Source organism: Salvelinus alpinus, chromosome 23 (genome assembly GCF_045679555.1).
Source record: "Salvelinus alpinus chromosome 23, SLU_Salpinus.1, whole genome shotgun sequence".
NCBI lineage: Eukaryota > Metazoa > Chordata > Actinopteri > Salmoniformes > Salmonidae > Salvelinus > Salvelinus alpinus.
This window is the reverse complement of record NC_092108.1, coordinates 37,570,605-37,596,961: the sequence shown is the minus strand read 5'-3', so window position 1 is coordinate 37,596,961 and position 26,357 is coordinate 37,570,605. Positions and strand designations below refer to the sequence as shown.

At 42.5% G+C, this 26,357-nt stretch overlaps 1 protein-coding gene across 4 annotated transcripts in view; it reads left to right on the top strand.

Moving 5' to 3' along the window:
* LOC139550906 (ephrin type-B receptor 1-like) overlaps nucleotides 1-26,357 on the top strand; it is a 324,253-nt gene that overhangs the window by 72,913 nt on the left and 224,983 nt on the right. For all 4 annotated transcript variants that reach the window (XM_071362160.1, XM_071362162.1, XM_071362161.1 and 1 more), the window contains exon 2: nucleotides 2,672-2,736. In XM_071362160.1, coding sequence (XP_071218261.1) covers nucleotides 2,672-2,736 — 65 coding nt within the window. The remainder of the gene's footprint in view (nucleotides 1-2,671; nucleotides 2,737-26,357) is intronic.

Here is a 26,357-nt window from a genome sequence, read left to right as displayed (position 1 = left end):
CCCACTCTCTCTCCTCACCCCATGGGACCTCAGTCCAGCCCATCTTCTAATGTCCTTGTAGCGTCCCTCATTCACTCATCTGTCACACTGAGACTCTGCTAATGGGGGCTAGCCACATGACACGATGGGTCCCCCCATGGGCCTTCGACCTTTCCCCCTGCCCTACCTCCCTCCGTTTCAAATCCTCAGTCTCCCCTCCTCACTCATTTCTCTCTCCTTCCTCTCCCATCCCTGCCTTTCCCTGCCTCACTACCCCCTCCACTCCCAACCCCTCCCTCCCTCTTCAAAAGGAAAGGGGAAATGGCTTTTCCAATCCCCTTGGGGTTTGACTAAAGCCTCAGTGATTTCCCCTGAGCAAGCCCATGGATGCAGGCCCCATGACAGAGCCTGGTGGCTGGTGCGTAAAGCTCCATCAGTCTTGACAGACAGACAGGCAGACAGACAGACAGACAAAACAAGCAGACAGTGGTGACAGACCAAAGCTTTATCTGAGGAGAAATTGCCTGATGGAAACCCAGTGTGAGCAAGGCTGTCAGCGCAAAAGAACATGTGAGATTGGTGTGTGCGTGTGCGTGTGTGTGTGCGTGTGTGTGTGCGTGCACTACAGTAGTACCACAGCAGAAGCCTTTAGCTGTATCACCACCAGGGCTAATTGGTTTGGTGCTCTGTGGACAGTTTCTGTCAGGGAGGAGGAGATTGACACTGAAACCACCCTCTACTGTCTTCTGCTCACCCATCAATCAACTGCACTATGCTATTCTCACAATTTTTCACCAACAGTATTTCACAATCAGTTAGGAGACGTGACATAAGATATGGTTTAGACTAAAGAATCGTGTTAGGATTTGTTGAGGTCAGTAAAATAAGTCTGATCAGTTTAAGTGTGTGTTTCCGTCCCTAGATCAACCCCGAAATCACATCTTCCCGAAATCACATCTCCCCGAAATCACATCTTCCCGAAATCACATCTTCCCGAAATCACATCTCCCCGAAATCACATCTTCCCGAAATCACATCTTCCCGAAATCACATCTCCCCGAAATCACATCTTCCCGAAATCACATCTCCCCGAAATCACATCTTCCCGAAATCACATCTTCCCGAAATCACATCTCCCCGAAATCACATCTTCCCGAAATCACATCTTCCCAAAATCACATCTCCCCGAAATCACATCTTCCCGAAATCACATCTCCCCGAAATCACATCATCCCGAAATCACATCTCCCCAAAATCACATCTTCCCTAAATCACATCTTCCCGAAATCACATCTTCCCGAAATCACATTTTCCTGGTATATTCTCACCCCTTTAATTTCTTCAGACAACAAACACAATTGGGTCCTTGGCAGTTGGCACCAGATATACCAAGATGGCAAACTATTGTTTGGGTGACTTCCTACAAGACGCCTTCTCTTACCTGGAACAATATCAGCTTTTAGTGACACTGACGGCGTGCCAACGCTGCAGATATGAATCAACACGGGCTGACAAATGCCTCAGGACTGGTGCCAGGTCTATATGTCTGCGGGGTGTCCCGGTGAGTTAGGGTGAGAGCGAGGGGGAGAGGGGGGAGGTAGAGAGTGAGAGGGGGATACCAATCCTTTTGGTGGAGATTATAAGAGTACATGGCCATTAAGGCCAGATGTGGGAGTAGGCAATTCATTTGTTTTGTAGTAATGCAAACTGATTTGACATAATGACACGTGGCGAGTAGGTGAGTGGGTGTGTCTCTCTTCACCTTTTGGTTGTTCTGTACCAGTGGTCACAAACCCTGGTCTTTGAGACCCACGGGGTTAGTGCACACTATTGTTCCAACACAAAGTACCACTGGGTGACCAGTGTTCCATACAGTATGTGCTGTGAACTATGGCCAGAGTGTGTTCTCTCTGGCCAGGCTAGCAGGCTGTCAGTGCTCTATTGGTGTTTCTTAAGTAAACATGTGAGTGGAAATGGCCTGGCCGGCTGTGGAGAGCCCTCTACAGTGATGGGAGATATCACGCTGGGTAAACAATGGCACAGAGCGCAGCACTCAGCACACACACACACACACACACACACACACACACTCACACTCACACTCACACTCACACTCACACTCACACTCACACTCACACACTCACACTCACACTCACACTCACACTCACACTCACACTCACACTCACACTCTCACACTCACACTCACACTCACTCACACTCACACTCACACTCACACTCACACGCAGAGACAGACAGAGACACACCCACAGTGAGATAATGTTCAGCACTCTAGTGCTAGAATCTACTGGTCCTCAACATTCCACTCCAATAGAGCAATGCTACTCTTTGTTCTATGTCTCTCTTTTTCCAAACAGAAGAGAAGTGTAAATTGAGGATAAGTCGAGCAGGTCCATTTACTTTCTGTCATCGGGTGTTCTTTTCTGGAACAGAGCTCTGGTCATTTCCGCAGTAAAACTCATCAAAGTGCTCATTCATGGCTTAACTTCAACCATGGGACAGGAGTGAGAATGTATGAGAACATACTTTGTTTTATATCTGACTAACCTGGTTCTCTCTCTCTCTCTCTCTCTCTCTCTCTCTCTCTCTCTCTCTCTCTCTCTCTCTCTCTCTCTCTCTCTCTCTCTCTCTCTCTCTCTCTCTCTCTCTCTCTCTCTCTCTCTTTCTTGTGTAGAAACGCTGATGGACACACGGGTGGCTACGGCTGAGCTAGGCTGGACGGCCTACCCTGCATCTGGGGTGAGTAACATCCTTATAGGACTCCTATGTACTGTGTCCATGGTTACCTTCGCTCCATGTTTATAATTTTCAATCTTCTCTGGTTCATTGTTTCCCCAACCACTTTAGGTGTAAATGGTTAGCAATACCATTCTAGGGGGGCTAAATGGTTATGCCATTTGATAATGCAAGCCAAGGAACTGTATAAACCCAGTACAAATACCCTTTGATTTGCCTTCGTCTCCGTAGCCCAATGAGTCGATCAATGTCATCCCCAGCATCTACAGTACTGTCTTTCCCCAGACAGACAGCCAGCCATACCATAGAACTACAGCAGCGTAGTAGAGTAGTGTGATCCCTATTGCAGTGTTCATTTTTATCCATCCCATCCCCGTTCATAATGACTTAATTACATAATGGGTCCACTTAAGCCAGTGAAAGCCAGCCCAGATCACTTCAATAGAGGCTATAGGGGATAAGACAGTTATAATGCAACAGTAATGCTTCAGTGTAATGATACAGTTATCCAGGGGAGGAAGCGGGCTAAAGAGGAGCGAAGGTCACTAGCACCGGCTGTCGACTGTACAGCCGGGTACATACACATTTTCAGCCGGGTACTTTTTCCACTTAAATGTACTTTTTTTTAAAACAATTTGCCAAGTCAGAAAAAAGAAGTCAGCCGAGCCCTCTCCCGCTATGCATCTTCTAGCGATCTATTGATAGTCTAGGTGCCTGTCAGTCACAGAGTGAGCGATAACAGGGCTCCCGGTACCTGGGTGTGTGTTGTGTACGCTGTGGTTGCAGTCACATTTCTTGACACCGAGGGAGGGGAGCATGATGCTCCTACATCGTCTGTGTGCCTCAATTTGCACGTTCCATTTATGGTAACGGTGAGTCGAAATCCACTTAGCCTGTTGCTTTCTGGCACATTCATTTATTTTGACTGACTGAATAAAGTCGATCTCATACATCCTTACCATTCAGAAATCATACAACGTAGTTATGTATCCATAGTATCGCATCGGGACAAGTAAACTAATGTTCTCATTTGTGTTTTTGATATGAAGTCCATCAGGACTTGCCAGACAGCGACTTTAAAGTGAGTGACTTGTTAGTACCCTCCTGAATCGCATCGGTAAGAGAGCTGTTCATTTGACACCCTAATATGCATACTGGCAGGGTTTTTGGTGATTATCTGCAGATAAATGATGAAAAACTTTGATGAAGATGGTGAATCCTCCTCACTGCAGGAACAATAGGTAGACTAGTGGAGAGAGCGCCTCACTCTGGTCCAAAACGTGATAAAAGAAAGGATTGAATTGTTTTAAAAGCTAATGATACTTGTATGGTATTATCAAAGATGTTGATACACGTCTAGTGATTGAATCAAAGTGTTGACAGTGGAACTGCTGCTTTCTGTGTAGCAAAGCCCATGATTAACACTTGCTTTATTCTTGGCTCCCGAGTGGCGCAGCGGTCTAAGGCTCTGCATCTCAGTGCAACAAGTGTCACTACAGACCTAGTTCGATTCCAGGCTGTATCACAACCAGCTGTGATTGGGAGTCCTGTAGGGCGGCACACAATTGGCCCAGTGTCGTCCGGGTTAGGGCTTTGCCGGACTAGGCCGTCATTGTAAATAAGAATTTGTTCGTATAAAATGTATTCAATCATACCTTTATTGCAGATAGCTGAGACAATGCCTCTTAAAAGGAAGCTTAAAGCCAGTGGAAGTCAGAAGACTCTTGCAGGATTATTTAAGAAGAAATATGTGTGTCAATTGTTACACAAGCATTTTTTGATCATATGGCGCTTGGGGGATCCTGGCTGGCTACTTTTTCTATTTGGCTGGCTACTCCATGTGCTTGTGGGAAACACTGGATTGGGTCGGATTTAACAGATTTGGATTCTTGTGGGTTTCCGGCTACATCCTTTTTCTGCATGAACGGAAATGCCAGACTTGTTCCTTTCCTTAGCGTACTAGTACCTCCCAGACCGTAGCGCGGTGAATCATGCAGCAGCTATGTTGTGTAAAACAACCAGCAACTGTGTCTAACATGAACAGGCTCTTTGGCATTTTATGAAGTGTTTTTACAGACACATCCAAGGAGTTTCACGCCACAAAGAGCACTACAGAGAAACATGGGACTTGCTTCAGGCTGACACACACACACACACACTCGCGCACTGACTCATTCTGATAGCACGATGGATGGTGAGTGGCTAAACGCTGCTTTTGTCCTCCTGAATGAGCGAGTGGCCTGCTAAGAATAGGCCATGATGTAGTCCCGCAGCTGAGCTGAGGGCAGAGCTGGGCTGAGGGTGTGTGTGTGTCTTAGATGAGAGCTCTACAGGATGTGGGGACTAACAGGATGTCTGATGGGTAACAGTGTATCAGAGAGAATGTGGTTAATACTGCCTGGCATTTGTTGGGCCTTGGCCTAGCCCCCTCTCACCAACCATAGTCCTCAGCATGCACACTAGACACAGGGGACGGAAATGGAGGTGGTCAGCATTCTCCATTCCCCATTTAATTTCATAATTTTATTTCCAGAAAGAACTTGATGACGGTTCTCCCAAAAAATACTGTTGTTAATTTAAAGCTACAATATGTAACTTTTGGGGAAACGTGACCAAATTCACAGAAATGTCAGTTATAGATCATTGAAAGCAAGTCAAGTAAGCGGTAGATCGGGTCTATTTGCGATATTTCTATGCTTCCCGTTCTTAAGTTTTGTTTTTGCATCTTTTACTTTCGGTTGAAAATAAACTCAGCAAAAAAAGAAACGTCTCTTTTTCAGGACCATCTTTCAAAGATAATTCGTAAAAATCCAAATAACTTCACAGATCTTCATTGTAAAGGGTTTAAACACTGTTTCCCATGCTTGTTCAATGAACCATTAACAATTAATGAACATGCACCTGTGGAATGGTCGTTAAGACACTAATAGTTTACAGACGGTAGGCAATTAAGGTCACAGTTATGAAAACTTAGGACACTTAAGAGGCCTTTCTACTGACTCTGAAAAACACCAAAATAAAGATGGCCAGGGTCCCTGCTCATCTGCATGAACGTGCCTTAGGGATGCTGCAAGGAGGCATGAGGACTGCAGATATGGCCAGGGCAATAAATTGCAATGTCCGTACTGTGAGACGCCTAAGAGCGCTACAGGGAGACAAGATGGACAGCTGATCATCCTCGCAGTGGCAGACCACATGTAACAACACCTGCACAGGATCGGTACATCCGAACATCACACCTGCAGGACAGGTACAGGATGGCAACAACAACTGCCCGAGTTACACCAGGAATGCACAATCCCTCCATCAGTGCTCAGACTGTCCGCAATAAGCTGAGAGAGGCTGGACTCTCTCTTGTAAGGCAGGTCCTCACCAGACATCACCGGCAACAATGTCGCCTATGGGCACAAATCCACTGTTGCTGGACCAGACAGGACTGGCAAAAATAGTTATTCACTGACAAGTCGCGGTTTTGTATGGTGATATGGTCGGATTCGCGTTTATTGTCGAAGGAATGAGCGTTACACCGAGGCCTGTACTCTGGAGCGGGATCGATTTGGAGGTGGAGGGTCCGTCATGGTCTGGGGCGGTGTGTCACACTATCATCGGACTGAGCTTTTTGTCATTGCAGGCAATCTCAACGCTGTGCGTTACAGGGAAGACATCCTCCTCCTTCATGTGGTGACCCTCCAGCATGACAATGCCACCAGCCATACTGCTCGTTCTGTGCTTGATTTCCTGCAAGACAGGAATGTCAGTGTTCTGCCATAGCCAGCGAAGAGCTCGGATATCATTCCCATTGAGCACGTCTGGGACCTGTTGGATCAGAGGGTGAGGGCTAGGGCCATTCCCCCCAGAAATGTCCGGGAACTTGCATGTGCCTTGGTGGAAGAGTGAGGTAACATCTAACAGCAAGAACTGGCAAATCTGGTGCAGTCCATGAGGAGGAGATGCACTGCAGTACATAATGCAGCTGGTGGCCACACCAGATACTGACTGTTACTTTTGATTTTGACCCCCCCTTTCTTCAGGGACACATTATTCAATTTCTGTTAATCACATGTCTGTGGAACTTGTTCAGTTTATGTCCTAGTTGTTGAATCTAGTTATGCTCATACAAATATTTACACGTTAAGTTTGCTGAAAACAAACACAGTTGACAATGAGAGAACGTTTCTTTTTTGCTGAGTTTACAATATTTTTGGTAATTGATAATATATTTCACAGCGTTTTAGATGGTACAATGATTATCTACACTCTGAGTGCTTGTTCTGTCACAAACTGAAATTCGACAAACTATTAGAACATTGACAGTCAGGAAATGGTGGAGCGATTCCTGCATTTTGCACCTTTAAAAAGACACAGTAATACAAAACCCATTCTCACTGAAGAAGGCAAATAAAACATTTCCGACCTGGTAACGTGATAGTTGTACCTCCCTGCTGACTGTAAACATACCACTGTGACAGAATACGACAGAGACATGGACTTTAGCTATGGTACAGTAGTTCCTTCAGCAACTTTTGTCATCAGACTTGAGCCACATTTACAGACATTGAAAGGTCTTAAATGTTATGTGTTCTGCCTGGAGCATGTACAGTTCTAGCAAGGAATTCTGTGTCAAACACACTGTATCTCACTGTCGGGTAGTGTTCAGACAGGTTGCCTATTCTGAATGCACTGAATGAGGTAGGAGCTGATGCAGGATGTCTCGGTAAGAGGACAAGGATAGGGAGAGAGACCTGAGGTTCCTGTCTAGAGAGGTTTAGCTGTCATTTATTTTCCTCAAACAGTAATCCAAATCATTTCCAAATGTGCTAAAAATGTAAACAAAATTGTACAGTGGTTCCTCCTTTAAAAGTTGCGAGCTTACACCGTGGGACTTAGAGGTACCAAGCGTCACCGTTTCATTGCTCCAGACCACCACAAGGGGGAGTTAGAGCATTCATTATGCATTTGGGTCCCAAGGTTTTTATATGACCAATCATATCGATTGGTTCCAATGACGCATTTGACACAATCCACCCGTCCCTGGTGACTTTCTTCAGCAAAGATGGCTGACAAAACATTACAGTGGAAGCAAATGTAAGTAGTTATAACATCATAACGAGTCAAGCAAAACATGTACAATTGAGAGGAATATGTTAGTTAACGTAGAGACAAATGATTGTGCATATCTTTTGTCATAAAGTTAATTTACGAAAATTGATATTTAGCAAGTTAGCTGACTAGCTAACATTAGCCAGCTAGCTAGCTGGAGTAATGACATGAGTATAACATTGTAATTCATGTTGTTTAATGTTTTAGGGACTCCTGAGAAAACCAGCAAACCAGGCTGTCGTCTTGGGAAACAGTGGATGTAAAGAATCTAGCTTGCTGAAGCATTTACTGCAAATTGAATGTACAATTGTGTGAACTTGCTTTGCCATGCAATGCAGCTGAAGTAACATAGCTAGCTAACTATTTATTTGCTTATTGTGTAGTGGAGGATCAAAATAACTGTATGCCTATGGATGTGTAGCTAGCTACAGTATGTAGCCGATCTGTGTATGGACCCTAAAATGTTTGGAATTAATATTAGTTCAGAACCTATCTATGAACCTCAGCTATCATAGTTGTTGTATCAACTTCAAGTCTGAATGGCATTAATGAAACCTATGGATTGAGTAGAATATAATACCTTTATTGTGCCAAGGATGCAAGTCCTATATACATGTACTGTAGTTATTACCACGCATGAGATCCCCACATTGAAATAACACATATGGAATCAGTTAAGAACACATTCTTATTTACAAGAACGGCAAACTCATTCCTCCCTGTCGGGGAATTGAACCCCGGTCTCCCGCGTGCCCTCCCTGTCTCTGGTAATGCCAATATGGAAGACTATCAAATGATTTTTAAAGATGCCCTCTGGTGGTCAAACTAGCACTAACTTGCAGTAACAGAAAAAATGTCTGACAATTAAATGATGTGCCACACTATGGAAAAGATGTTTGAAGAGCGTATTTAGTTTTTAAATTATATTGTAAATTGAAATGGTAGAGTTATGTCTTTCATGGAGTTATCAGAATTATATGGGAAGGTTTGCTCAATCCAAGATACAATTGGAACCATTTCCCTGTTTGACTGCTAGGTTTTATGGGTATTATGACACCTCCACCGTGGGACTCTATAGAGGACTGATGAGATGTTACTCTCTCTGTACATCTCTATTGCCTAGAAGTGCCTGCAGTTAAACGGACAGTTAAACAAAAAGTGTAATTAAAAGGGACAGTTCCCTAAAAGTAAAAGAAAAATGAGAGCCTTTCCTACAGGTCAAGGAGCCTCAAAATCTCACAGCCATTACGGAGAGCTATGCATGATGTTCGATGTCAGATTGCCTCAGTACTAAATCAGTACTGTATTGAGTGGAGCTCTCGCACCCTAGTGAGCTACATCACACACACACACACACACACACACACACACACACACACACACACACACACACACACACACACACACACACACACACACACACACACACACACACACACACACACACACACACACACACACACACACACACTACTGCATCCACTCAAGAATCTAGCTCCATCTACACATTCACTCAGAGCAATGAAATACTGTGTTTATTCTGTAGGATAGTGGGTACTGCATGAAATAGAATAGGAGTTGTCCCTGGTCGCTGATCCAAGGTCAGTTTTCAGTTTTTTCCCTAATGGTTAAAACTAGCATCTGAGGAAGGTAAGCTGATAGTAGATCTGGGTTTAAGGGCAACATATACCTGCAGGGTTTGAAGATACTTTTTTTGGGGTTGATATTTGAAGACAGTCAGGGTTCTTTGTTTGTAAGATTCTTGCAGAAAAGTGTGAAGACACAGCTAGGGGTTTTGACCCAGATTCTTGTAGTAAATACTTAGGTAGTTCTATTTCTATTTCATTGAGGCTTGTTCAGCAAAGCAAGGCTAAGTACCAAGGAGTTATTGTCTCTTGTCTCTTCTCAAAATTTTTTTTAAGCTGTTCTCGCTGTAAGGGTTCAGGGATTGAGCCTTGCTGCAGGGAGAATGCAGTCTCACTAGTGGAAGTTAACGGAAGAACACAGCACCCTTGCTCTGTCTGTGTGTTTATAGCGCCCGGTGCAGATCTGCTCAAGGCAATGATATGTCTGAGAGATACGTTGAAAGATGAGGCTAGATCACCACGCACACATTTACAGAGGGTGAGAGGTCATAGCGGTATCAAACAGAGTCGATTGCAGACGTTAGGGGGTATTTATATACGGTAACAGCCCAAGGCTTAAAACTGCAGCATTTTGTTATAGGATCTCTGTCAAAAACATGCTTGAGTGCCTTATACGATGAGCAGAAATGGCATGAAAGTGTATACAGTATAACAAAGCAAATGATAAACTAGGCATACAGCACATAGGATTAAGTTTTATTTAAGGAGGATGTATGTAAACTCACATTGATGTAATGGTCTGTATAAATACAGTAGGTTTGAAGTGAATTACATCTTCCTCCGGACATACTGACTGTGTCCTAAATGGCACCCTATTCCCTATATAGTGCACTTCAAACCATGATATGTCAGTTGACCACATGTAGACACACACACCCAAACACATACGGCATATGTTCATATAGGAAAGTAGAAGACAAGGCAAGCAGATGTGACTAGACCACTTATTCAAAGCAATAATGACTCATACACACAGTTACATGGTTCACCTCTCTCTCTCTCTCTCTCTCTCTCTCTCTCTCTCTCTCTCTCTCTCTCTCTCTCTCTCTTCTTTCAGTCTTTCTTGCTCTCCCTCTCACTCTCTGTCTCGCACGCACGCACGCACGCACACACACACACACACACACACACACACACACACACACACACACACACACACACACACACACACACACACACACACACACACACACACACACACACACACACACACACACACACACACACACACACACACACACACACAGAGCTGCTCAGTGATGATGAATTAAATATGGTGTCCCACAGAGGAGAGTGCCCTTTGACCTCTGCCATTCAGCCATGCAGCAGGCCGGGGGCAAGCAGGCGTGAAAGGTAATGGCTCAGACAGACACACACAGTGGCCACTGTGTTCTTTGGAGTCTGGAGAAAACAACCTCAGATGGAGGAGAGAAGAGGAAGGGAGGAAAGGGGGCGTGGGACGAATGTCAAGAATAGAAACAGAGGAAAAGGAGAGGGATGGAGTGGAGGGTTTTCCGTTTTGGCAATGAGAGATTAGAGAAACCTTTAGAGTGGAACGAGAGGGGGAAAGGAGAGCTGGACAAGGAGAGGGGGAAGGAGTAAGAGGAGGGGGTGGCTTTCAGTTGAGGGAGGAAAAGGGGGGCGTGTAGGATTAAGGGAGACTCGAGCGAGCTGAGGTATAGAGGGAAAGAGGGCAATTGTGTGTGAAGAGTGAAAAAAGAGTGTGGCTGTGCATCGGTTGACTGTGTTTGAATGAGAGTCTGGGTTAGCGCATGTCACTCCACGGGTCAGGGATGGCGCACAGGCTTGTGGGATGGGTGTTAGGAGTAGCAGAGGATAAGGTTAGGGTGCTATGGGTAGGGGAGAAAGGGAGAGGACGCTGTATGGTGCTGGGGTATGGTGCTGAGGGTAGGGTGCTAGGGGAGAGCGATAGTGGGTAGGGTGTAGGTAGGTGCTGATTTAGGTGCTGACTGAGATTCAGATTTATTGCTGAACGGGGAATTTGCCTGCTGCAGTTTTATGGTCCTAGCTCCCATATACAGTGGCTTGCGAAAGTATTCACCCCCCTTGGCATTTTTCCTATTTTGTTGCCTTACAATCTGGAATTAAAATAGATTTTTGGGGGGTTTATGTCATTTGATTTACACAACATGCCTACCACTTTGAAGATGCTAAATCGTTTTTTTGTGAAACAAACAAGAAATACGACAAAAAACTGAAAACTTGAGCGTGCATAACTATTCACCCTCCCAAAGTCAATACTTTGTAGAGCCACCTTTTGCAGCAATTACAGCTGCAAGTCCCTTGGGGTATGTCTCTATAAGCTTGGCACATCTAGCCACTGGGATTTTTGCCCATTCTTCAAGGCAAAACTGCTCCAGCTCCTTCAAGATGAATGGGTTCCGCTGGTTTACTGCAATCTTTAAGTCATACCACAGATTCTCAATTGGATTGAAGTCTGGGCTTTGACAAGGCCATTCCAAGACATTTAATGTTTCCCCTTAAACCACTCGAGTGTTGCTTTAGCAGTATGCTTATGGTCATTGTCCTGCTGGAAGGTGAACCTCCGTCCCAGTCTCAAATATCTGGAAGACTGAAACAGGTTTCCGTCAATAATTTCCCAATTATTTAGTGCCATCCATCATTCCTTCAATTCTGAACAGTTTCCCAGTCCCTGCCGATGTAAAACATCCCCACAGCATGATGCTGCCACCACCATGCCTCACTGTGGGGATGGGGTTTTCGGGGTGATGAGAGGTGTTGGGTTTGCGCCAGACATAGTGTTTTCCTTGATGGCCAAAAAGCTCAATTTTAGTCTCATCTGACCAGAGTACCTTCTTCCACATGTTTGGGGAGTCTCTCACATGCATTTTGGCGAACACCACATGTGTTTGCTTATTTCTTTCTTTAAGCAATGGCTTTTTTCTGGCCACTCTTCCGTAAGCCCAGCTCTGTGGAGTGTACGGCTAAAAGTGGTCCTATGGACAGATACTCCAATCTCCGCTGTGGAGCTTTTCAGCTCCTTCAGAGTTATCTTTGGTCTCTTTGTTGCCTCTCTGATTAATGCCCTCCTTGCCTGGTCCATGAGTTTTGGTGGGCGGCCCTCTCTTGAAAGGTTTGTTGTGGTGCCATATTCTTTCTATATTTTTATATATATACATTTGTAAGCCGAAGAACACCATCCCAACCGTGAAGCACGGGGGTGGCAGCATCATGTTGTGGGGGTGCTTTGCTGCAGGAGGGACTGGTGCACTTCACAAAATAGATAGAATCATGAGGAGGAAAATTAGGTGGATATTTTGAAGCAACATCTCAAGACATCAGTCAGGAAGTTAAAGCTTGTTCGCAAATGGGTCTTCCAAATTGACAATCACCCCAAGCATACTTCAAAAGTTGCGACAAAATGGCTTAACTTCTTATGGCTGCAATCCCATTAACAGGATGATATGACAACAGCCAGTGAAAGTGCAGGGCGCCAAATTCAATCAACAGAAATCTCATAATTAAAATTCCTCAAACATACATGTATCTTATACCATTGTAAAGATAATCTTGTTGTTAATCCCACCAAAGTGTCAGATTTCAAATAGGCTTTACAGCGAAAGCACCACAAACGATTATGTTAGGTCACCGCAAAATCACAGAAAAACAGTCATTTTTTCCAGCCAAAGACTTGAGTCACAAAAAGCAGAGATAGAGATAAAATGAATCACTAACCTTTGGTGATCTTCATCAGATGACACTCATAGGACTTCATGTTACACAATACATATATGTTTTGTTTGATAAAGCTCATATTTATATCCAAAAACCTCAGTTTACATTGGCGCCATGTTCAGAAATGCCTCCAAAATATCCGGAGAAATTGCAGAGAGCCACGTCAAATAACATAAATACTCATCATAAACTTTGATGAAAGATACATGTTTTACATATAATTAAAGATACACTTGTTCTTAAAAAAACATCATAATGTAGTTAATTTGAACCGTTTTATAGCAATTTATATCCGTTTAGTGCGATTCTGAGGAATTTCTTTGTCGTGCACTTTTAAGCTTTGGGAACGTTTCGGGGTCTCGGTCGTTGTTAGTGGACATTTCGAAGGACAGAGGACATCTATCGACCAAAAGAAGTTTATAACATAGAAAGGATACATTGCCCAAGAATCTGATGGAAGAACAGCTCAAAGTAAGCAATATTTAATATGATAAATCGTTGTTCTGTCGAAATATTTTAAACGCATATTTCGCCATTTTGTTTGGTATAGCTTCACTTGGCGAACCCTGTATTGAAAAGTAAGGATAATTTTAAAAATGTAAGTCAGCGGTTGCATTAAGAACTAATTTGTCTTTCGATTCCTGTCAACCCTGTATTTTTTAGTCAAGTATATGATTAGCTTTCGATTAAACTAGATCACTCTGAAAGCTGACGTCCCTCATTTTGATGCTTGAGTTGTGACTATTTCCATTGTATAACCACGGTTTTGTATGGCTAAATATGCACATTTTCGAACAAACTGTATATGTATGTTGTAAAATGATGTTACAGGAGTGTCATCGGAAGAATTCTGAGAAGGTTAGTGAAAAAATTAATATATTTTGGCGGTGATTACGTTATAGCGCTCTTTGGCTGGAATCGATGCTCTGGTAACGTTTTCACATGTGGTATGCTAACTTATCGATTTATTGTGTTTTCGCTGTAAAACGCTTAGAAAATCTGAAATATTGTCTGGAATCACAAGATCTGGGTCTTTCCATTGCTATGCTTTGTCTATTCTTATGAAATGTTTTATTAAGAGTAAATTGGTCATACACGTTGCTCTTTATAGTAATTCTAGTCGTCTTGTGATGGTCGGTGCAATTGTAAACTGTGATTTCTACCTGAAATATGCACTTTTTTCTAACAAAACCTATCCTATACCATAAATATGTTATCAGACTGTCATCTGAAGAGGTTTTTTCTTGGTTAGTGGCTATCAATATCTTAGTTTAGCCGAATTGGTGATAGCACCTGAAGTAGTAAGAAACTGATGGAGTTAGAAAAGTGGTGTATTTTGCTAACGTGTTTAGCTAATAGATTTACATATTTTGTCTTCCCTGTAAAACATTTAAAAAATCTGAAATGGTGGCTTTATTCACAAGATCTGTATCTTTCATCTGGTGTCTTGGACTTGTGATTTAATGATATTTAGATGCTACTATCTACTTGTGAAGCTATGCTAGCTATGCTAATCAGTGTGTGGGGGGGTGGGGGGTGATCCCGGACCCGGGGTAGAGGCTCGTTAGAGGTGCAACCGCTGTGTCAGATTTCAAAAAGCTTTACGGCAAAAGCACAATATTCAATAATCTCAGAACAGCGTTCAGCCACAAAAGGAAGCCATACAGTTACCCGCCAAATTGTGCAGTCAACAAAACTCATAAAGCATTAAAAATCTTCACTTACCTTTGCTGATCTTCGTCGGAATGCACTCCCAGGACTCCCACTTCCACAAGAAATGTTTGTTTTGTTCGGTAATGTCCATCATTTGTGTACAAATAGCTATTTTTGTTAGCGTGTTTGGTAAACAAATCCAAAGTCAGAAAGCACGTTCACTAAAAGCTGACGAAATGTCAAAAAGTTCCGTAACAGTCAGTAGAAACATGTCAAACGATGTATTGAATCAATCTTTAGAATGTTTTTAACATAAATCTTCAGTAACGTTTCAACCGGAGAATTACATTGACTTCAGATATGCGACGGAACAGAGCTCCCTCTCATGTGAACGCGCATGGTCAGAGCATGGCCAGATCATGGTAGACCTGACTATTTCCTGGCGCCTTCAGCCCCACTACACAGTAGAGGCATCAGACAAGGTTCTACAGACTGTTGACATCTAGTGGAAGCCGTAGGGAGTGCAAACTCATCCATATCCCACTGTGTGATCTGTAGGGGCTGTGTCGAAAATCGAACAACCTCAGAATTCCCAGTTCCTGTTTGGATTTTTTCTCAGGTTTTTGCCTGCCATATGAGTTCTGTTATACTCACAGACATCATTCAAACAGTTTTAGAAACATCAGAGTGTTTTCTATAATAATATGCATATATTAGCAACTGGGACTGAGGAGCAGACAGTTTACTATGGGCACCTCTGTGCACCTTTCATCAAAGCTACTCAATACTGCCACTGCAGCCATAAGATGTTAAGGACAACAATGTCAACGTATTAGAGTTGCCATCACAAAGCCCTGACCTCAATCCTATAGAACATTTGTGGACAGAACTGAAAAAGCGTGTGCGAGCAAGGAGGCCTATATACCTGACTCAGTTACACCAGCTCTGTCAGGAGGAATGGGATAAAATTCACCCAACTTGTTGTGGGAAGCTTGTGGAAGGCTACCCGAAACATTTGACCCAAGTTAAACAATTGAAAGGCAATGCTACCAAATACAAATTTAGTGTATGTAAACTTCTGACCCACTGGGAATGTGATGAAAGAAATAAAAGCTGAAATAAATAATTCTCTCTACTATTATTCTGACATTTCACATTCTTAAAATAAAGTGGTGATCCTAACTGACCTAAGACAGAGACTTTTTACTAAGATTAAATGTCAGGAATTGTGAAAAACTGAGTTTAAATGTATTTGGCTAAGGTGTATGTAAACCTCCGACTTCAACTGTACATGTGCACGCACCACTTTTCCGTTGTTTTTTTATTTTGTTGAATTTTTTTCATTTCACTTCACCAATTTGGACTATTTGTGTACGTCCATGACATAAAATCCATTTAAATTACAGGTTGTATTGCAACAAAAAAGGAAAAACTCCAAGAGGGATGAATACTTTTGCAAGGCACTGTAGACACACTGTAACAAAGAGTGATAGGGTTTGGGATACAAAGTCAAAGGAGTAGAGGAAAGGCAGTGGTTGGGATGGAAAGAAGGATGGAATAGTGTGGGGAAAAGGGGGCGAGGTGGGTGGAAGATGGGGTGGGAGAAGGTGAAATTGGGTGGAATAAAAGGGAAGATTAAGGGAAATGGAATTGAAAGTCTTTGTCCTGGCCTATGGCAGGTGTGAGAGGGTAGGTAGGGATGAGTTAATGGATGTCTCATGGGGTGTGTGTGTGTGTGCGTTTGTGTTTGTGTGTGTGTGTGTGTGTGAGATATGATCAGGGCTGGTCAAATTGATGGCTGTCCCCGTCAGGCATTGATGTGCTCTCCGCATGTCTTAAATAGGAGAGAGCCTGGCTGACCATCTGACCATCTGCTGGCCAGACACACACATCCATTATTCACACACACACACAGGCACAGGCACAGGCACAGGCACAGGCACAGGCAGAGGCACAGGCACAGGCACAAAAAGATTGAAGTGATGAGGGAAGTGGAGATTTTAGCATGTAAATCTGGGTGGGGCAAACCATTTGTTTTGGAGGGGGGGGGGGGGGTTGCATGCCAATCACTACACAATACATCACTAAACACTAAACTAAACAACACTAAACGCTAACCTATAACACCTGCTATCAGCAGAGCCTAGTCTGGCAGCAAAACAGTTAATTCATCCTCATTTACTGCCTTTAAAAAAAACATAGCTGAAATAGCTGACTTGCTTAAACAAATGTGGTTTCTAATGACTATTGAGATGTACAAACTATGGCATAAGGGGACGAAGCGGATAAGAGGTAATCCGTAATTTTGAATAAGACACTAATGAGCGAGCTAGGACGGACTTAGTCAATATAACTATTTGTTCAGCACTTTTGAAATGTACAGCCTGAGTATTCAGAACATGGCACGTTCTTACAGTGTTCTCCCTGTACATCAAATCAGAACCGTGGATAAATAAAGGGGGTATATAAGCAGACAATGAAAGCTCTTACAATATTCAATGATTACATTTCTCTGAAACAGGTTATTGGCTACATGTGCACCACCAAGTCAGAACAGTAGGTGAAATTATGAGGGGAACATAGACAAAATTATCAGGGTGAGGCACATGTGCTACTAACAGCTTACTACACAACATACACTTAGTATTATTTTCTTAGCTACAGTATACATACCTCCTTGGCATATTACATTATGTTAGCAGCAGCATACAAGACATTTTTGGACTCACCTTGTTGTGCTGTGCTCACTTGAACAGGAAGGTGGCACGGCGGTCCTTCGTGGGCAAATTTTGTAATCAAACTTTGTCATCAAAGTCTGTCATTCTCTGGATTTATGGTGCTTTCAAGACGACTGGGAACTCTGAAAAAGCAAAGTTGAATCATGATGACGTCAGTGATCTGCAGGTCGTAGCTCTAGAAAGAGGCCCGAGTTCCTGACTTGGATGACCGTTCAAAACCTATTTTCCCAGTTGGAGCAAATTTTTTTCTGAGTTCCCAGTTGTTTGAACTCACTGAAGTCAGATTTCCTAGATCCGAGTTAACAGTTGTTTTGAGCGTGTCAAAAATCATGCTGGATTGACGGCAAGGCCAATGTTGAATATTTATCATTTTGACGTCATTTTATCTGTGGCCAATGACCTTGAGCCTTCTTGGATAGGCACTTCTAATGTAACTCTATGGCACCCAAGGGGCATGAATTTTCGAGCTCTACCCATAGATTTGGCAGTGACGTAGTGTCCCCATGAGTGACAGAACACTGAGCCAATCACGGCACAACTAGAGAATATTACGAACCCCTACATTTTCCGCTGGCTGCACCACCACCACAGAAAGCACTGAGCTAGGCTGAAACACCTGCATTTTGGAGCTGCCTTACTCAAGAAAACAAAAAAGAGACCATGTTTGTATTTTAAAATTGATTTATTTTACCTTTATTTAACTACGCAAGTCAGTTAAGAACAAATTCTTGTTTTCAATGATGGCCTAGGAACAGTGGGTTAACTGCCTTGTTCAGGGGCAGAACGACATATTTTTACCTTGTCAACTCTGGGATTCGATCTTACAACCTTTCGGTTACTAGTTCATTGTATGAGGCTTTATTAACTCAATTATATTTATTTTTGATTTGGCAAATGGCCCTTCAAAATGTTCCATTCATCCATCAAATCTAGGCACTGCAGCCCAATGTTGACCTACACTCTTCTCCTTTGCAAGGTGTTATCGCTCTAAGTACAGTGTGCATGCAAAAGGATTTGGCTGTGGACTAATGTTACCTAGTTGACAGAACTCAACAACTGATAAAAAACTATTGATTCTCTCTTCTAAATAAGCTTGAGAGCAATCTGATTATGAGCTAGCGAGAGAGAGAGAGACTGAGAGAGAGAGAGAGAGAGAGAGAGAGAGAGAGAGAGAGAGAGAGAGAGAGAGAGAGAGAGAGAGAGAGAGAGAGAGAGGTGAACTGTGACCCTGGAGTCTGGAGCTGAAATGGAAAGAGGAGAGAAAAATGACAGGGAATCGTGCTGGCTGTGCTTCAGTGGCCATGGGAGAAGAGCATCTTAATCTCGGGGTGACACACACACAACACACACAGTGGAGGATATAGGGTGTGTTTGCTAGGTTTGTCTGGCAGACTGGGTAGTATTTGCTCTGAGTAGACATCATCATTTACACTCAAGATGGGGACAGGGATGACAGGACAGGCAATCACATGGACCAGGGTGTGTGTGTGCGTGAAGAAGACTAGCAGCCGAAACACGTTGCAGTTGTGTGTCTTGGTATTAGAAATGTACCAAAGGTGTATCTGATCCTTCTATATGTATATTACCTGTAAATACAGTACCAGTCAAAAGTTTGGACACATCTACTAATTCAAGGTTTTTCTTTATTTTTTACTATTTCTGACATTGTAGAATAATAGTGAAGACATCAAAACTATGAAATAACACATAGAATCATGTAGTAACCAAAAAAGTGGTACATAAATCAAAATATATGTTATATTTGAGATTCTTCAAAGTAGCCACCCTTTGCCTTGATGACAGCTTTGCACACTCTTGGCATTCTCTCAACCAGCTTCATGAGTTTGTCACCTGGAATGCATTTCAATTAACAAGGGGTGCCTTGTTAAAAGTTAATTTGTGGAATTTATTTCCTTTTGAATGCATTTGAGCCAATCAGCTGTGTTGTGACAAGGTAGGGGTGGTATACAGAAGATAGCCCTATTTGGTAAAAGACCAAGTCCATATTATGGCAAGAACAGCTCAAATAAGTAAAGAGAAACAACAGTCCGTCCTTACTTTAAGACATGAAGGTCAGTCAATCTGGAATTTTCAAGAACTTTGAAAGTTCCTTCAAGTGCAGTCGCAAAAACCATCAAGCGCTATGATGAAACTGACTCTCATGAGGACTGCCACAGGAAAGGAAGACCCAGAGTTACCTCTGCTGCAGAGGATAAGTTCATTAGAGTTACCAGCCTTAGAAATTGCAGCCCAAATAAATGCTTCACAGAGTTCAAGTAACAGACACATCTCAACATCAACTGTTCAGAGGAGACTGTGTGAATCAGACCTTCATGGTCGAATTGCTGCAAAGAAACCACTACTAAAGGACACCAATAATAAGAAGAGACTTGCTTGGGCCAAGAAACACGAGCAATGGACATTAGACCGGTGGAAATCTGTCCTTTGGTCTGATAAGTCCAAATTTGAGATTTTTGGTTCCAACTGCCGTGTCTTTGTGAGAGACAGAGAAGGTGAACGGATGATCTCTGCATGTGTGATTACCACCATGAAGCATGGAGGAAGAGGTGTGATGGTGTGTGGTGCTTTTCTGGTGACACTGTCTTTGAATTATTTAGAATTCAAGGCACACTTAACCAGCATGGCAACAACAGCATTCTGAAGTGATACTCCATCCCATCTGGTTTGTGCTTAGTGGGACTATCATTTGTTTTTCAACAGGACAATGACCCAACACACCTCCAGGCTGTGTAAGGGCTATTGTTTACATATATATATATAGAGAGAGAGATATATATATTTACCCCTTTTTCTCTCCAATTTTGTGGTATCCAATTGGTAGCTACAGTCTTGTTTCATCGCTGCAACTCCCGTACAGACTCGGGAGAGGTGAAGGTCGACAGCCGTGCATCCTCCGAAACACAACCCAACCAAGCCACACTGCTTCTTGACACAATGCCCACTTAACCCGGAAGCCAGCCGCACCAATGTGTCGGAGGGAACACCGTACATCTGGCGACTGTATCAGCGTGCACTGTGCCATGCCCTCCACAGGAGTCACTCGTGTGCGATGGGACAAAGATATCCCTGCGATGCAGTGCCTTAGTTCACTTCGCCACTAGGAGGGCCCGGTAAGGGCTATTTGACCAAGAAGGAGAGTGATGAGTGCTGCATCAGATGAGCAGCTTCCGCAATCACCTGACCTCAACCCAATTGAGATGGTTTGGGATGAGTTAGAATGCACAGTAAAGGAAAAGCAGCCAACAAGTGCTCAGCATATGTGGGAACTCCTTCAAGACTGTTGGAAAAGCATTCCAGGTGAAGTTGGTTGAGAGAATGCCAAGAGTGTGCAAAGCTGTCATTAAGGCAAAGGGTGGCTACTTTGAAGAATCTGAAATCTAAAATATGATGTCTTCACTATTATTCAACAATGTAGAACATAGTAAAACATATATATATATTTTTACTTTGAATGAGTAGGTGTGTCCAAACTTTTGACTGGTACTGTATATATACACATACACTGAGTGTACAAAACATTATGAACACCTGCTCTTTCCATGACATAGCCTGACCAAGTGAATTGTGACAAGAACTGCAACGCTGCTGGGGTTTTCACTCTCAACAGTTTTCCATGTGTATCAAGAACGGTCCACCACCCAAAGGATATCCTGCTAACTTGACAAAACTGTGGGAAGCATTGGAGTCAACATGGGCTATTATCTCCGTGGAACACTTTCGACATTTTGTAGAGTCCATGCCCCAACGAATTAAGGCTGTTCTGAGGGCAAATGAGGGGGTGCAACTCAATATTAGGGAGGTAGTCCTAATGTTTTGTACGTATATTTACAGTGCATTTGGAAAGTAATCAGACCCCTTCCCTTTTTCCACATTGTGTTATGTTACAGCCTTATTCTAAATTTGATTTAAATACATATTTTTTCCTCATCAATCTACACACAATACCCCATAATGACGAAGTGAAAACAGGTTTTTAGAAATGTTTGCACATTTATAAAAAAACAAAACAGATATACCTTATTTACATAAGTAGTCAGACCCTTTGCTATATGACTCGAAATTGAGCTCAAGTGCATCCTGTTTCCATTGATCATCCTTGAGATATTTGTACAACTTGATTGGAGTCCACCTGTGGTAAATTCAGTTGATTTGATTTACACACACCTGTTTATATAAGGTCCCGGTGTTGACAATGCATGTCAGAGAAAAAAACCAAGCCAAGAGGTCAAAGGAATTGTCTGTAGAGCTCCGAGACAGGATTATGTCTAGGCACAGAGCTTGAGAAGGGTACCAAAACATTTCTGAAGCATTGAAGGTCCCCAAGAACACAGTAACCTCCATCATCCTTAAATGAAAGAAATTTGGAACCACCAAGACTGAGCAATTGGCCTTGGTCAGGGAGGTGACCAAGAACCCGATGGTCACTCTGACAGAGCTCCAGAGTTCCTTTGTGTAGATGGGAGAACCTTCCAGAAAGACAACCATCTCTGCAGCACTCCACCAATTAAGCCGTTATGGTAAAGTGGCCAGACAGAAGCCACTTCTCAGTATAAGGCACATGGCAGCCTGCTTAGAGTTAGCCAAAAGGCACCTAAAGGACTCTCAATGAGAAACAAGATTGTCTGGTCTGATGAAACCAAGATTGAACTCTTTGTCCTGAATGCCAAGCGTCACGTCTGGAGGAAACCTGGCACCATCCCTACGGTGAAGCATAGTGATGGCAGCATCATGCTGCGGGGATGTTTTTCAGCGGCAGGGACTGTGGGACTATTCTGGATCATAGAGGGAAAGATGAACGGAGCAAAGTACAGAGAGATCCTTGATGAAAACCTGCTCCAGAGCACTCAAGACCTCAGACTGGGGCGAAGGTTCACCTTCCAACAGGACATCAACCCTAAGCGCAGCCAACACAACGCAGGAGTGGCTTTGAGACAAGTGTCTGAATGTCCTTGAGTGGCCCAGCCTGAGCCCGGACTTGAACCTGATCTAACATCTGGAGAGACCTGAAAATAGCTGTGCAGCGACGCTCCCCATCCAACCTGACAGAGCTTGAGAGGATATGCAGAGAAGAATTGTAGAAACTCCCCAAATACAGGTGTGCCAAGTTTGAAGCATCATACCCAAGAAGACTCGAGGCTGTAATCGCTGCCCAAGGTGCTTCAACTAAGTACTGAGTAGAGGGTCTGAATAATTAAGTAATTCAGTTTTTATTTTTAATACATTTGCAAACATTTCTTAAAACCTGTTTTTGCTTTGTCATTATGGGATATTGTGTGTAAATAGATGAGGGAAATGCTTCTCTTTATCTGTTCTCTTTTAATATGATTACTCTGTTAGGATGAGAACACACAGAAAAAAGCTGACTCAATTATTGATTTCCTTCTCTTAAAAATCCTTCTCTTAGAAATCCTCACAATTTTTTCATCTCTCCCAGTCACTTCTCCTAGATTACGTACCATGCCTCGTATTTAGTATGACCATGAATAAAAGAAAAGAGAAATGAAACTAGAACACAAACAAAAGAGAAGTAGAGAATCCATCCTCCTCTTCACTTACTGGCATGACTGTGAGAGGCAGAATGGTTAGATGCATTGAAAGGAGAAGTGTCCTCAAACTCAGGTCAGCCAAATCTTAAAGTACCTCCTTTTACAGCAGACCTGTGAGGTCAGCTGTAATTGCAGTGAATGTCTCCTGTCTCGCCTCGTCAACTCTGCTCACCTGTGGTGTTTGAATACGTCCCTCTTTGTCTTTCCTTCTCACTCTTTTTCTTCTTTGTTTTCCGAGTGCACTACTTTCCTGTCTCTCTCTCTCTCTCTCTCTCTCTCTCTCTCTCTCTCAATTCAATTCAATTCAATTGACTTTATTGACATGGCAAGTTCATTATTACTTACATTGTCAAAGTATACATATCGAAAAATAAAAATAAAATATATATGTATATATATACAAAATATATATATATTTATATATAAATAAATGGTGGGACCAACAGTAATAATAATAGTAGTAGTGGACATAGGATTACCATTAACAACAACTACAACAACAATATTAATCAGAACAACAATACATTAAAGCAATGGTAGTAGACCAGTGTCAACATGACTGAGAAGACACATGACCTGGTAGTAGACCAGTGTCAATGTGACTGAGAAGACACATGACCTGGTATGAAAGACTAAACAAAACAAGATGGGAAATATTATCAACATTACTTTGCATTTTTCACTGGCTGTCCCTCAGGTTGTGGCAGGAGGACACATATTTGGCTGCCAAAACTGCACATTTTGGCTTTTCACACAATAAATATTAGATTTTTTCTTCATCTTTTATAGTTTCAAATTCTTTGTATTGAATTATAATTTTGGGAAAGAAATATGCTCTTAGGTCTGAGTATTTGTCACAGTGTAGTAGGAAATGCACCTCTGTCTCTACCTCTCCCCTGGAGCAGAGTGAGCACAGCCTGTCCTCTCTGGGCAGCCAGGTTTGTCTGTGACGACCGGTCTCTATAGCCAGACTGTGCTCACTGAGTCTGTACCTAGTCAATGTTTTCCTCAGTTTTCTATCAGTCACAGTGGTCAGATTTTCTGCCACCATGTACTGTCTGTTTAGAGCCAAATAGCATTGAAGTTTACTTTGATTTTTTGTGGTGTCTTTCCAATAGGTTATATATTTTTCTTTTTGTTTTGTGATGATTTGGTTGGGCCAGATTTTCTGAGGGCTGTCCCGAGGCTCTATGGGGTTGGTTTGGGTTGGTGAACTGAGCCTCAGAACCAGCTGGCTGAGGGGACTCTTCTCTGGTTTCATCTCTTGACATTGTAGAGCTGTGTGATGGAATGTTTTAGGGTCACTTGTTTTTAGATGGTTGTAAAATTTGATGGCTCTTTTTTCTATTCGAATGAGGAGGGGGTATTGGCCCAATTCTGCCCTACATGCGTTATTTTGAGTTTTTCTTTGTACTTGCAATACAGTCTTGCAAAACTCTGCATGCAATATTTCAGTTGGATGTTTGTCCCATTTAGTAAATTCATTATTAGAGAGTGGACCCCATACTTCACTGCCATATAGAGCAATTGGTTCTATAACTGATTGAAAAATTTTGAGCCAGATTCTAATTGGAATTTCAATTTTGATGTTCCTTTTAATGGCATAGAATGCTCTTCTTGCTTTGTCTCTCAGCTCATTCACAGCCATGTGAAAGCTACCTGTGTTGCTGATATTTAGTCCTAGATATGTGTAGTTTTTTGTGTGTTCTAATAGAACTGTGTCCAAATAGAATTTATATTTGTCATCCTTATTTCCCGACCTTTTTTGGAATATCATTATATTTGGTTTTTTTAGGTTAACGGTCAGAGCCCAGGTCTGACAGAACCTGTGAAGACGATCTAGGTGCTGCTGTAACCCCTCTTTAGTGGGAGACAGCAGCACCAGGTCATCTGCGTACAGCAGACACTTGATTTCAGTGTTGTGTAGGGTGATACCAGGTGATGCCGATTCTTCTAATGTTTTTGCCAATTCATTAATGTAGATGTTAAATAGTGTTGGACTTATTGGGCAGCCCTGTTTCACTCCCCGCCCCTGAGAGAAGAAGTCTGTTTGCTTGTTGCCAATTTTAACTGCACATTTGTTTTTAGTGTACATTGATTTAATAAAATCATATGTTTTCCCTCCAATACCACTTTCTATTAGTTTATAAAAAAGACCTTCGTGCCAAATTGAATCAAATGCTTTCTTGAAATCTACAAAACACGAGTAGATGCTTTTGTTTTGGTTAACTTGTTTATCAATTAGAGTGTGGAGGGTGTAAATGTGGTCTGTTGTACGATAATTTTTTAGAAATCCAATCTGGCTTCTGCTCAGGACGATGTGTTCGTCAAGGAAATTATATAGTCTGCTATTTATAATACTGCAGAGAATTTTCCCCAAGTTGCTGTTAACGCAAATTCCTCTGTAATTATTTGGGTCAAATTTGTCTCCATTTTTATAGATTGGTGTGATCAATCCCTGGTTCCAAATATCGGGGAAAATACCTGCAGTGAGGATAATGTTGAAGAGTTTGAGTATAGCCAATTTGAGGTCTCTCTCTCTCTCTCTCTCTCTCTCTCTCTCTCTCTCTCTCTCTCTCTCTCTCTCTCTCTCTCTCTCTCTCCCTCCCTATCTCTTTGTATGTGTCCATTTCCCATATTTTTCATCCATATTTCTAATCTTTATTTGTACATCTCTCAATATCCCTTTTCTCTGTTTCCATGCCCAGCCCTGAGAGGCTGATATCTGTTCATCTATCCAAACAGTCCATCTTCTCAATGCCTTAGAACATAAAGTTGTGTAATCCTGTTGTTGTCGTGAGCAGATAGATAAACATCCAGTTCTTTACCTTTGGTTCTACACAACACAGGACATAAGCCTTTCACCATAGGGCTAAAGGTAGTGTTGCTACTGGATTGTGAAGCAGTTTCAGACTTAATCTTTTAGGTATAGTGGAAACTCAATGGTTGTTGTTGAGATATAAAAAAGTGAATGTAAGAGCTACAGCATTTCTTGACATTGACATTGACCACCTTTGATTGCACAGTGTGTCCTTGGTCGTGAACGTGTTGTCTTTCAGCGCTTTGGATTGAATGGCTGCTCACTTTGCTTGTGGAGCAGAAACAAATGTTACTTCCTATTGTCGAGACTGATGTTACATCAGGTTACATCAGGTGAACTAAATTGGATTAATCTTCGTCCAAGGTCCATCTCATAGAAATAT